Genomic DNA, 14,491 nt, shown 5'->3' with positions numbered 1-14,491 from the left:
CATTGCAGTCACCTTTACCCTGGAACTGCTCATCTTGTCGGCTGTCATCGTGCTTGAATATTATATCAGGTAAGGCGTAAATTAAAATAGTTTTTGTCACCCGACTGACTCAATAAAAAAATCAGGCCTCTGTGCTTTTACCCTAATTCCTTGGCCTTTTCAACCACCCCTGCAACCAGTATTCTGGAGCATTCTGAGAGGACTGTGCGTTGTAAAGAAATAATGTGCATAGTTTTTTTACAGTCTTTAGTGACACAAAAAATGGCATCATTTTCATTATAATTGCATGCATAAATTCCACTGAAAAAAAGTGCTTTGGAAGTTGAATGCCACGACCATTGAAGGTTGCGGAAAGACCTTCAAACATATGACTGTAGAAGAAGCCAGGGTTAGCTTGACTTGAACTCACATCAACCACATTGGTGAGTCATTGTGCTGCAGCACTACCTTAACCACAGACCCACCCCCACCCCCACAACATCCATTGAGAACCTAACTTTCATTTATCTTTTGTTGTGCTCAAAACCCTAGTGCTCACCCCTGCTCTAGACAACAAATATTGGATCTATCAGGTAGACCGGGATTAAGACATGATGTGCACCTGTTAGCCTTAGCTGTCTTACCTGCTTTCACTTCCTGTCATTCCTGGTCCCATCTCACCAGGCCGTGTTTACATTTAAACATTACCTGTACCCACATCATAACCCTTGCTGATGTGATGTAATTGGTCTGTTCTGAAACATGCAGATTCCAGCATGTTCTAGTATGTATCTTTGTAGCCTGTAATATTTTATCTGAATCATGCGTACTGCATTGCCTTGGCCTTCCTACAAATGTATTCAGTGATGTGGATGTCCTGATGTTAGAAGCAAAACATGAATTTATTTGCACTCATGTAGATGTACAGCTCATGTTTTTTTTTTGTGTGCTCAGTATGTAACTTGAGCAAAAAAATGGCTCAAAAACTTAATTGAAAGCTGCAGATTGCCTTTTTGTCTACGTGTTTCCATATAGTTAGTAATTTTTGGCAATTTTTGGTTATCCGTGGAACTGTTGGAAAAGTACATTCTATGAACATAAGAAGTCGTCATTTATTTTCTAATATAATGCTAAAGGCCCTAAATAATGTTTTTAGCCTGTGGTGGTAGAGGTAGGTGAGATAGTGTATTGATGTGGGGAAAATGTCAGTGTTGGTCTCAATTTTGGTGTTGGGCTAGCTTTTCTCCAGTAGTGGTCTGTTTTTTCCATTGGTGGTCTGGCTTTTCCAAGTAGTGGTCTGTCATTTCCTGTAGTGGTCTGTTTTTTTCCAGTAGTGGTCTGACTTTTCCAGTAGTGGTCTGGTTTTCCAGTATTGGGCTGGCTTTTCCAAATTGTGGTCTGGCTTTTCCAACAGTGGTCTGGCTTTTCCAGTAGTGGGCTGGTTTTTCCAAGTAGTGATCTGGCTTTTCCAGTAATGGTCTGGCTTTTCCAACAGTGGTCTGGCTTTTCCAAGTAGTGGTCTGTTTTTTCCCCAGTTGTTGTCTGGCTTTCCCAGTAGTGGTCTGGCTTTCCCAGTAGTGGTCTGGCTTTTCCAGTAGTGGGCTGGCTTTTCCAAGTAGTGGCCTGGCTTTTCCAGTAGTGGTCTGTTTTTTTCCACTAGTGGTCTGGCTTAGCCAGTAGCAGTCTGGTTTATCCAGTGGCAGTCTGGTTTATCCTGTGGTGGTCTGGTTTATCCTTTGGTGGTCTGGTTTATCCTGTGGTGGTCTGGTTTATGCAGTAGCAGTCTGGTTTATCCTGTGGTGGTCTGGTTTATCCAGTGGTGGTCTGGCTTATTCAGTGGCGGTCTGGTTTATCCAGTGGCAGTCTGGTTTATCCAGTGGTGGTCTGGCTTTCCCAGTAGTGGTCTGGGTTTTCCAGTAGTGGGCTGGCTTTTCCAAATAGTGTCCTGGCTTTTCCAGGGGTGGTCTGTTTTTTTCCACAAGCGGTCTGGCTTAGCCAGTAGCGGTCTGGCTTTTCCAGTAGTGGTCTGGCTTTTCCAGTAGTGGGCTGGCTTTTCCAAGTAGTGGTCTGGCTTTTCCAGTAGTGGTCTGTTTTTTTCCACTAGCGGTCTGGCTTAGCCAGTAGTGGTCTGGCTTTCCGAGTAGTGGTCTGGCTTTCCCAGTAGTGGTCTGGCTTTTCCATTAGTGGGCTGGCTTTTCCAAGTAGTGGCCTGGCTTTTCCATTAGTGGTCTGTTTTTTTCCATTAGCGGTCTGGCTTAGCCAGTGGCAGTCTGGTTTACACTGTGGCGGTCTGGTTTATCCTGTGGTGGTCTGGTTTATCCAGTGGCGGTCTGGTTTATCCAGTAGTAATCTGGCTTTCCAGTAGCAGTCTGGTTTATCCAGTGGCGGTCTGGCTTTCCTAGTAGCAATCTGGCTTTTCCAGTAGTGGTCTGGCTTTTCCAGTAGTGGGCTGGCTTTTCCAAGTAGTGGCCTGGCTTTTCCAGGGGTGGTCTGTTTTTTTCCACAAGCAGTGTGGCTTAGCCAGTAGCCGTCTGGCTTTTTCAGTCGCGGTCTAGTTTATCCAGTAGCAGTCTGGTTTACCCAGTGGTGGTGTGGTTTATCTAGTAGTAATCTGGTTTACCCAGTGGCGGTGTGGTTTATCCAGTAGTAATCTGGCTTTCCAGTAGCAGTCTGGTTTATCCAGTGGCGGTCTGGTTTATCCAGTAGCAGTCTGGTTTATCCAGTGGCGGTCTGGTTTATCCTGTGGCAGTCTGGTTTATCCAGTAGCGGTCTAGTATTTCCTTGTTTTACGTGCGGGGATGGGAATGTACAATGTACATGTATGTGTTTCTGTTGATGTGTATGCCTCTAATTTAGTTTCTCTTGTTCAGTGTCAGAATTAAATCTTGAGTTCTGTATGTCTCTGATTTAGTTTCTCTTGTTCAGTGTCAGAATTAAATCTTGAGTTCTGTATGTCTCTGATTTTAGTTTCTCTTGTTCAGTGTCAGAATTAAATCTTGAGTTCTGTATGATTTAGTTTTGTGGTTTTTTTTGACAACCTGTAAGCTGGCTGGAAACATCTTTTTTTTTTGTTTGTTTTGTAGATGTCATTTTCTAACCCCTCTAACTTGTGGACTGTGTGTATGCCAGGTTTCTCCTAACGCTCAATCTCCTAATGCTCAACATGTTATAAGTACATGGCAGCATCTGGCCTTTTCGTCACCTGAGGATGTGATTTTTCGAGGAAATTTCCTGTTACGTGGAACTCTTTTATTTGCTTTTACCTGGCGGTTTTTTGGCACTTACCTGGCCCAGTGAAGAATTAAAAAGTCTCAGCCCCAATGTGAGGGAGGGTTTTGGTGATAATGGCCCATGTTTTGGAGGGTGGAGGGTAGGGGGAGCTCGTTTCCTCACATCTTAAACCTCTCCCAACAACCCAGGCTCAGAAAGCCGATTTGGCTATTTGTCTCTGGGCCAAACATAAACATACATTCATCACATGGCTGCCAAATATGGAGTTTTTCTTGGCACTTTATAGGCCTGAAAGGATGTTATAAAGGCTAAGATTTAAACAGAAGAGGCTCTAAGAGAAAAACAGGGTGTTTATTGATTTCCTGTACTGGCACATTTATTGTCATATTGCCGTGTCCAGGCAGTGTCTGTGACATGTGCATCCACTCGTCCTATATGATGTGGACTTGTGCATTTGTGTCTGTTTGTCTGTGTGTCCATGCGCATGATTATTCAGCATGAAAATGTGAGCAAATTTTAAGGGCATTTTCCTTCATTAAAATCCTTATTTTATTCATTTAAGGATGATATAAATGTGACTGTTATCATGACACTCTTTTATTATTGAGTCTGAACGATGAAATTGTGTCATATTTTAAGAGAAGAGTTTTATTTGGTACAATTATGGTCTCACTGTTTGTGGGCTTGGTGACAATAAATGATAACCATTACTTTTTTGGCCTTTTGTGCAGGACAACTTTTCCTCCACCAAAATGGTGCACATATCTATACGTCACATCTAGGAAAGTTTGTCAGTAATTTGCCAATGGTCAGGGGTTTTCCCAGGGCACTCCAGTTTTCTCTACTTTTTAATGCACCTCCACTGTATATTAAGAGAAAACTTCTTGAGTAAGGTACCAAACAACAGGGAAATAAAAAAGTGGATATGTTCAATGTATGCTGTATTCAGAAAATGGTTTAATTCCATCCAGTGTACATAAGTTAAATTTACACATTCACCATTTCTGTGGATTTCTCCTGCAGATGGACAGACATTTTCCCGATGAGGAAGCAGAATTTCTCCTGTGTTGACCCACAGATCTCTCAGAGCTCCAGTAGCGATTTCCTCTCAGAGTTTGCCTTCAGGGCCCATGTACCAATTGAGGCTATCTATGCCCTCAGTATCTGTGTCCCTCCATTTGTGGTGAGACAGTTTTAATACTTCCTCTAAATGTAATATTCTTGTGTTGTTTTCCTTTAAATTGCAAAGAATTGCTAGCTACCATTATATAGATGAAAAAAACAAAACAAACATAGATGAGTATTTTGTTCTCTACCATCCTTGGGACAGTGTCAATGAAATTTCTCTACTATCCGTAGGAAAATTCTTAATCTGGTTTGTTTGAAATAATCTGTAAAGCCCCAATCCAGATTACCCAACATCACTTAGCTTTTGTTGACTCAACAAGAATCAACTTGAGGTTGAGTCAACAAGTTTAGCCGTGTTGAGTAATCTGGACAGGTTCTTCAACTCTGTTCAACAACACTCAACACCATCCAACTTCGTTGAATCGGAAATGTGTATGTGTATTTTTTGTCAGCGAGTTGAATCAAGTTGAATGAATGTAGCCAATCAGCGGGCATGTAGAAATAACCGTCTTGAGGCACGTGACTTGGGCAAAATGTCGGCGCCAAAAGTCAAAGGGAGAAACTGGTCTCACGATGGGTCAGTTTCGTTGATACAGGAGTATGGCAATAATGATAATGAACACAGCCAATAAACCCACGACACGATTCTTCCGTTGATACAGGAGTACAGCCATGATAATAAACACAGCCAATAAACCCACGACACGATTCTTCCGTTGATACAGGAGTACAGCCATGATAATAAACACAGTCAATAAACCCCGACACGATTCTTCCGTTGATACAGGAGTACGGCCATGATAATAAACACAGCCAATAAACCCACGACACAATTCTTCCGGCTGCTTGTCATTATGTTTCATGCATTGGAGAGAAAGACAGAAATTTCCCTCCAATTTATCAAAAGTTTGGTTTAAAAAAACACAGGTCAACACAGTTCAACACATGACCATCAATGTTGAACAATGTTGACCTGTCTGATTTGTAGTGTGGATGGAACACTCAGCCTACCTCAGCAGCATTCAGCTTTGCTGTTGAGTCAATAAAAGGTAAACAATGGTAGATAGCCTGGATGGGGCTAAATTGAAAAGGAATTTGTTGACTTCATTCATGACATCATTGTATATTAAGCATGTATGTTGAGGACAGCATGGTACATATAGCAAATGGTAATCTATAATCATGTAAAAATGTGTTGTGAGCGGTGTGTTTTTTTATTTTTTGTGTGTTTGTGTGGTTTTTTTGTCGTATATTGTTTGATATCAAACATACCAGATGAGGAATTTGTCCATGGCCATTTCCCTAGGGGTGGCACAAGCAATTTCAGTGACATTGTTTTAAGGATGATAAAGTAATTTCAGTGCCATCAATTGTTATTTTATATTAAGAGAGGTGTGTTATCTAAAGGCTTGCCTGTTTATATGATCAAAGATGGCTGTTTGATTTAGCACATATGGAGGGAATCAATTGAGGATTTGCTTGTTGTTGAATTAATTTAGATCTCAATCGGGGAGATAGGAGTCTGGGCCTTCAGCAGTGATCCGCAGAAAGTGGTGCGGGCTTTGTGCAAACAATGCCAGATTCCTCAAGTCATACGGAGACTGGTTCGCTTCATCGGTAAGGCCAAAGGTCATATGGCTTAACTTCCTGCATGCCGACTTTGCCGGCGGTACCCACCCTATTCAAACCCTGAGCTGAGGGTAAACATAACGGGCATTAAAAACAGGCCCACACAAAGGTGGGGAATTTAACAACTAAACTAAGGTCTGGTTTGTTGGTGGTGCGGCCACACACCTTCTGAGAAGTTTTTACTCGTCAGTGTAGTGGTGGTCGGGATTGGCCTGTTTCTCACAGAGAGGTGCTGTGTAAATTGAGCCCCACTTCTTTCCACACCTGCAAAACTCCTTGGTTGATGCGGAATACATGTGTAGGTGTCAAGCTATTTTTCCACATTGTATAACACACTGTTTTAGTGTGGAATACTTTTATACTGTGTAAATGAGAAGTTTTCAGCAAGATACTCATTTCCAGAGAGTTTGAAACTCAAGGGTCTTAACTGAAAGTCTGAAAGAGGTTTTCACAAGGATTGTTCCAGTAGGAAGACATGATTCATTTATAGAAATAGTATGTGAAAAGGGGTTGGGCCAATCTTTTAACCATAGTAACAATAACATTCACCAGTGTTTAGATTACAACTCTCTTTCTAGCATTAAAACATGAGCATTACATTACTTTACAATCTGTCATTATGAAGAGGCAAGATGTTTATTCAAGCATACTTCGAAGGCAATATTCTCTGTTGACTGAGAAAGTTATACTTTTTATGAAGTTTTGCATTTGGCCAATGCAACAAATGTCATTTTTTCTCCAGAATCAAATTGAAATTAAGTGTGCATAAATTACAGTGAATGATGCTCTTTCTCATGTGAAATTTTTCGGAATTAGGGTAACTCTTAGTTAGAGATCACATCATTGCCCAGTTCCTTTACTCTTCCTTAGGATGTACCCAGTTTTATCCACCTGCCAGACTAAAAAGACACCTGCAAGACTAAAAAGATATTTTGCCACATTTCTTATTTGAGTTTTCACAAAGAAATTAATAGTGATATTTGTGGATACAAAATCATTTATTTCTTCTTTTCTTCAGGAGTTTTTCTGTTTGGGGCTTTCACTCTGTTGATATTCGTGGATGTGACAAAGTTTATGACTGGTATATTACGACCTAATTTCCTGGAGGTGTGTCAGGTGAACCTTACAGCATGTGCCCTACAGAACCTGTCTGGGGATGAAGAACTATGCTCCACCACGGACTACTGGGCCTTAAGAGATGCCAGGTAAGGCTTAGTTATAAGCATTGTGGAAATGTTATACTGTCATGAGAGTGTAAACATGTGTGACCACATATTAATTATAACACTGTGGGTATGATTATGTGTCATCAGATTCCAGTTATCATACTGTGGATATGTGTGACCAGATACCAACTATCACACTGTGGGTGTGATTATGTGTGATTGGATACCAGTTATCACACTGTGGGCATGTGTGACCGGCTACCACACTGTGGGAATAATTATGTGTTATCAGATACCAATTATCACACTGTGGATGTGTGTGACCGGATACCAGTTATCACACTGTGGGTATGATTATATGTGACCAGATACCAGTTATCACACTGTGGGTATGATTATGTGTGACCAGATACCAATTATCACTCAGTGGATATGATAATGTGTATTTGGATACCAATTGTCACACTGTGGGTATGTGTGATCAGATGCCAATTATCATACTGTGGGTATGTGTGACCCAATACCAGTTATCACACTGTGGGTATGTGGGACCAGATACCAGTTATAGCAGTTATCATGCTGTTTGTATGTGTAAGCAGATACTAAGAATCACACTGTGTGTATGTATGACCAGATACCAAGTATCACACTGTGGGTGTGTGTAACTGTATACCAAGTATCACACTGTGCATATGTATGACCAGATACCAAGTATCACACTGTGGATGTGTGTTACCATATACCAAGTATCACAATGTGGGTCTACATGACCAGATACCAGTGATCACACTGTGGGTATGTGTGACCAGATACCATTTATCACACTGAGGGTATGTATGACCAGATACCAATGATCACACTGTGGGTACGTGTGACCAGATACCAAGTATCACACTGTGGGTCTACATGACCAGATACCAGTGATCACACTGTGGGTATGTGTAACTAGCTACCAAGTATCACAGTATGGGTATGTGTGACTAGATACCAGTTACCACACTGTGGGTATGTGTGACCCGATACCAGTTATCACACTGTGGGTATGTATGAACAGATATCAAGTCTCACACTGTGGGTATATATGACCAGATACCAGTTATCACATGATGGCCAGAGAGCAGTAAGCACACTGGGGGTATGTGTGACTATATAGCAGTAGGCACACTGTGGGTATGTGTGAATATATAGCAGTAGGCACACTGTGGGTATGTGTGACCATATAGCAGTAGGCACACTTTAGGTATTTGTGACTAGATAGCTGTAGCCACACTGGGGGTATGTGTGACCAGATAGCAGTAGGCATACTGTGGATATGTGTGACCAGGTAGCAGTAAGCACACCGGGGGTATGTGTGACCAGATAGCAGTAGGCACACTGTGGATATGTGTGACCAGATAGCAGTAGGCACACTGTGGGCATGTGTGACCAGATAGCAGTAGGCACACTGTGGGTATGTGTGACCAGATAGCAGTAGGCACACTGTGGATATGTGTGACCATATAGCAGCAGGCACATTGTGGGTATGTGTGGCCTGAAAGCAGTAGGCACACTGTGGGTATGTGTGACTAGATAGCAGTAGGCACACTGTGGGTATGTGTGACCGTATAGCAATAGGCACACTGTGGGTATGTGTGGCCTGATAGCAGTAGGCACACTGTGGGTATGTGTGGCCAGGTAGCAATAGGCACACTGTGGGTATGTGTGACTAGATAGCAGTAGGCACACTGTGGGTATGTGTGACCATATAGCAATAGGCACACTGTGGGTATGTGTGGCCTGATAGAAGTAGGCACACTTTGGGTATGTGTGGCCAGATAGCAATAGGCACACTGTGGGTATGTGTGACTAGATAGCAGTAGGCACACTTTGGGTATGTGTGGCCAGATAGCAATAGGCACACTGTGGGTATGTGTGACTTGATATCAGATGCATTTGTGAGCAGAGATAATTAGAGTGTATTATGAACAGTCTTTTCATGTCATTCTAATTGTTACCATACTTGTATATAACGGTGTAGAGACTAGCAGCTATGTACCCCCAGGACAGGAGGAATTACCCTTTGATCTCTTGGCAGATGCAGCCCTAACAAAATCACTATAACACGTACTAACAGGAAAAATGTATAATTACATATACATACTCATCATTTCTTGGTGACATTGATCGACCCCTATAACACAGTTGGTAGAGCACCCACTTCGAGGGCGGTAGATCCTTGGTCAGGTCACACCTAAGATCTTAAAAAAGCGCAAGTTGTAACTACCTCGCTTGGCGCTCAGCATGAAGGGGATAGTGCAACGACTGGTTGACCTGTATGAGTGTAATGGCTCGGGCAGTGCAGCTTACTTGCTTTCGGTAAGTCATCTCAGTGAAACAGCACTAGATAAAAGAGCCGTAGAAATCCGTCCTGCAACAAGGAGGCACATTACATACGCTCTAAGAACTCCTTTGCCGTATTATGACTGAAAAATTGTTAAAAACGACGTTAAACCTCAAGCACTCACTAATTGACTCACTCACTCTTATTGACATTGTGTCAATCATACTTATTGTTTCAGAGTGTGTTTTGAGAATTAATTGTTCTTGAAAGATTTCGGTTCTGTCCGATTTGCTTCCTTCAGTTTTTTATTTTAGCACCATGGTACGAGTGAAGGTAATTACATATAACCCTAAAAAAGACATCTATGTCAGATTAAATAATTAAATAAACTCTCGTTCTCAACCAATGTGTAAACTACCAATGAAATAAATGCATATATTAAACATTTAGGTATGTTTCAAATACACATGAATCATCTCAGTGAAGTCAAATACACATCAATCATCCCAATGAAGTCAAATACACATGAATCATCCCAATGAAGTCAAATACACATGAATCATCTCAATGAAGTCAAATACACATGAATCATCTCAATGAAGTCAAATACACATGGATCATCTCAGTGAAGTCAAATACACATCAATCATCCCAATGAAGTCAAATACACATCAATCACCCCAATGAAGTCAAATACACATCAATCATCCTGATGTAATTATGAAGTCAGAGATTCCAAATGTACCAGCCTGCATTTAAGTAAATATTAGTTCACTGATGTGATTTGCCTAAAAAAGTACAAGTTGGGAACAAATTTTTCTCCATTAATACCTGAGGTCAGTTGTTCAAAAGTGTATTAAAAGTTAAGCCAGGCTTAAACCTTATTACATGTCGTGGCCTAATACAAACCTGGGGATAATATAACAGTTATATTAGTCCCAGTGCAAACCTAAGGGGACTTTAGTCCAGACTTAAGTTAATACTGGGCTTCACTCCTAATACACTTCTGAACAACTGGGTCATGTTACATAAGTTTGACATGCAAATACTCTACATACACTGCAACGCCAAAAATATCACATTGTTGTTGAAGCTTTACAAAATCTATATTGTGTGAAAAAGTTAAAATGCACAAGGCTTGTATATATGCGGTGTGCAGATCATTTTGTACCTTTCTCTCTTCTGTGTGTCTTGTGAAGGTGACATTTCCTGATGTTCAGTTAGCATTGGCCATGGCTGGGGATAGATGTAACATTTTTCTGTTGTTCACAGATTTCAGTGTCTGTTGCTTTTCCGGTGTTAAATTCTTATCCTAAAACATACATGTTCATCTTTGATCTTCACCTGTATGTGTTATGTTAAAGAATTGCCCTGTGAGAAGCCAAAAGCAGTCCCTCCTTGCCCTGTATACCTTTTTTTGGCCACCCTCTCCCAATTTATTTGAAAATTTCCCATACAGTGTGATAATCGATATCTGGTCACACATATCTGACATACCCACAGTTTGATAATTGGTACCTAGTCACATATGTGACATACCCACAGTTTGATAATTGGTACCTGGTCACATATGTGACGTACCCACAGTGTGATAATTGGTACCTGGTCACATATGTGACATACCCACAGTTTGATAATTGGTACCTGGTCACATGTGACATACCCACAGTGTGATAATTGGTACCTAGTCACATATGTGACATACCCACAGTTTGATAATTGGTACCTGGTCACATATGTGACATACCCACAGTGTGATAATTGGTACCTAGTCACATATGTGACATACCCACAGTTAGATAATTGGTACCTAGTCACATATATGACATACCCACATTGTGATAATTGGTACCTAGTCACATGTGACATACCCACAGGGTGATAATTGTTACCTGGTCACACACATATGACATACCCACAATTTGATAATTGGTATCTGATCACACATGTGACATACCCACAGTGTGATAATTGGTGCCTAGTCACACATATATGACATACCCGCAGTTTGATAATTGGAACCTGGTCACACATATATGACACACCTTCAGTTTAATAATTGGTACCTGGTCACATACATATGACATACCCACGACATACCCACAGTGTGATAATTGGTACCTGGTCGCATACATATGACATACCCACAGTGTGATAATTGGTAGCTGGTCACACATATATTTAAGTACAAGTACCTATTATCTAGGGGAGTCCTGTGTAGGCTGAGTGTGTATGTGTACAAACAACCCACTTTTAAATTTATTCTTTCTTTCCAGAACTGCATGTAAGAGGCTGTAACTAAATAGCCAAAAAAAAAGAATAATTTTGTAATTTCTAATCTAATGTGAACTGTGTCTTCATTTCAGACTGTCCTTCCCTTCCATGCACTCAGCACTGACCTCATATTCAGCAGTATTCACAGCTGTAAGTGTACACACATCTTAAATCACCAAAAAATATCGCACATGATTAAGTTGCACGTTACCTGATTCTGCGAGTTGTGTTGATCATAAAAAGGTGTTTTGAGGTTTGTTGTGCAGGTAAGGTGAAATTGTAATCAACAATCTAAATTTCAGCACCAAATGTAATATATTATAATAATTAATTGGCCTCTAAACTTGCAATTTTCATGGGCCAGATATTAGGCCATTTATTACCACACATGTATTTTGTCGTGATTATTTCTCATGCTGCCTAACTTAATCAGTAAGTGAAATTATGTAATACATGTATTATATGTTTTGTCATTGGCTATCCAATTCTGGTGTCAGTATATTGTACAAGGAAGCCTGTAATATAGGTACAGGGAGGTCCACTCCCCATGAGCAACAAAACTTGAGTTAAACACTATAATCCTGTTTCCAAACTTAAAAGTAATATATGCTATAGTTTTTCCCCGAGACAAATTTAAAATATTGTCACCATTTTTTGGTGAAAATGTAACATTTCTTTCAAAATAAATATATCTTCATCTCCGACATATTTTCATGCTTAATCCAGATATACCTTCATGGAGCAATCCGCACACATGCTGTCAAAGTGTTGCGTCCTTTCCTGGCGCTGTCTCTTGCCATGATGGCACTGCTTTGTGGACTGTCACGGATAGCTCAGAACAGGTCACACTGGACAGATGTGGCTGTGGGATTTGGGCTAGGATCCTTCATGGCATTTTATCTTGTGAGTCTACTTCTGTGATTTTCGAAGGCTTAATAAGCTGGCAGAGTGGTACAGTGTGTTATGGTTTGGTTCACATTGGTACATCCAGTGCCATTTTTCGCTCCAACAGGAAAATAACAAATGCTGATTTTTAGCTCACTCTGTACAAATCTAAGGCATTGCTGGTGTCACACCCCAAGCATCGAAAGCAGTGTCAAGGTATCTGAAAAGTAATGGATGTAATGAGCTCATGATCTGTTCATGTTTGTGTTTGTTGATATGTTTATGTTACTGTTTGTTGATCTGTTCATGTTACTGTTTGTTGATCTGTTCATGTTACTTTGTGTTGATCTATTCATGGATCTCCTCTTATGTGAATGTGATTGTTGCTAAGACTTATATTATCCTTAGGGCATTCACGGCCGAGGTGGTTAGCGTGCCAGGGGTGCAATGACCCATGAGCCTCTCACCAATCTGGTCGCTGTGAATTCAAGTCCAGTTCATGCTTGATTTCACTCCAATGGTAGGTAGGAGGTCTGCCAGCAACCTGCTGATGGTTGTGGGTTTCCTGTGGGCTCTGCTCAGTTTCCTCCTACCATAATGCTGGAAGCCGTAGTATGAAATATTCTTGAGTACACTGTACAACACCAATCAAATAAAATGAAAATAAATAAAATAAATTGTATGTTGTTTTTGCAGGGAATTATAGTACTGAACTGTTTCCTTGAGGGCTTATGTCTGCAGACAGCGTTACGGCATTTCCAGCAGAGTATCTACGAGATGGCTGCTGCAAGAGAGGTATGACTTCACGATTTGAAAGTTCTGTTTCATGAACTTATGAAGCCTGAAGTAGTTTTTTTGCGAACTTTTTTTTTCAGGACATAGCAAGACTAAATCAGATATTACATGCTGTATTAATTTACTGTTTAGATGATTGTGTTCCTAGCATGATCTTTATGGTCAGTGTTGTTTATTTACAGCATGAGAAGTCTCACACCCAGCTCTTTGGCCCTGGCCAGTACCTTCACATCCCTCGAGCTCATCTGCGCTCCAGACCCCCTAGTTTAATCAGCGACAGCAAGCATCGCATGCGGTCGGACAGCCAGATGAGAGAGCTAAACAGAAGCACAGAACATTACAGAAACTCGAACTCCTACGCTTCTCATATGTGAAGGAGCAAGGGAGACAACTCTGATCAGCCAGAACAATGCATGGACTGGAGAAATTGATATTATGACATACCAAAGTTACCTTCACAGATGTATGCCTGCAGAAAATACAGGGACGAATTACCATCAGAGGTTTGAGAAAATCTGTCTTGTAATTACACAACTGGGTGTGATTTTCTTGTTGTTTTGTTTAAAAGACATGCCGAGAAGAAGAAGAAAAAAAAAGACGCCAGATACGTATATTTGTTTTACCAGGCTGTAGCTGCTGGTTATGCCAGATTAGAACATAATTAGGCTGAATGCTGCCACAGGCCTTTAATTAAGCTGAATTGTCATATAATGATGTCATGTAATTCCTTCCACATATATTCCTCAAATTTTTATTATTTTCAATACTAGTGTAAAAAAAGGTGGTATATTTCACCTAATATTTGGCATGTAACAATGCATTTGCAGAAAGACATGAAGGCCATAAAAGGACTCTTTTCATGCCAACATTTGTGTATTTTTTTGTGAGAAATTAATCAGACTTCACTGAAAACTCTTAAGTGGACCTTTAAGGCGCATGAATCAATCAGAATCAAGCAAAATGTGCTACACGAACAGTTTTCTTCACTCATAATCACGGCCCCAATTGTCACGTAAAAGTGACAAATTCTTGAGTAAGGCACACAACATCAAATCAGACAAGGGGCATCCGTGGCTCAGTTAGT

At 40.7% G+C, this 14,491-nt stretch overlaps 1 protein-coding gene across 1 annotated transcript; it reads left to right on the top strand.

Annotated features, from left to right (window-relative positions):
* Positions 1-4,201: 4,201 nt before the first annotated feature.
* On the top strand, positions 4,202-13,781 carry LOC135470660 (phospholipid phosphatase-related protein type 5-like; the record flags this gene model as incomplete). The annotated part of the gene is made up of 7 exons (XM_064749695.1): positions 4,202-4,393; positions 5,838-5,955; positions 6,986-7,172; positions 11,820-11,877; positions 12,454-12,630; positions 13,309-13,407; positions 13,590-13,781. Coding segments are annotated over 7 exons (1,023 nt in total), but the record flags the coding sequence as incomplete, so codon positions are not given.
* Positions 13,782-14,491: the final 710 nt, after the last annotated feature.

The sequence above is a fragment of the Liolophura sinensis genome, chromosome 7 (assembly GCF_032854445.1).
Source record: "Liolophura sinensis isolate JHLJ2023 chromosome 7, CUHK_Ljap_v2, whole genome shotgun sequence".
In the NCBI taxonomy this organism is placed as follows: Eukaryota; Metazoa; Mollusca; class Polyplacophora; order Chitonida; family Chitonidae; genus Liolophura; species Liolophura sinensis.
Note: the sequence above shows the minus strand (reverse complement) of the source record. Positions and strands in the feature narration are given on the sequence as shown.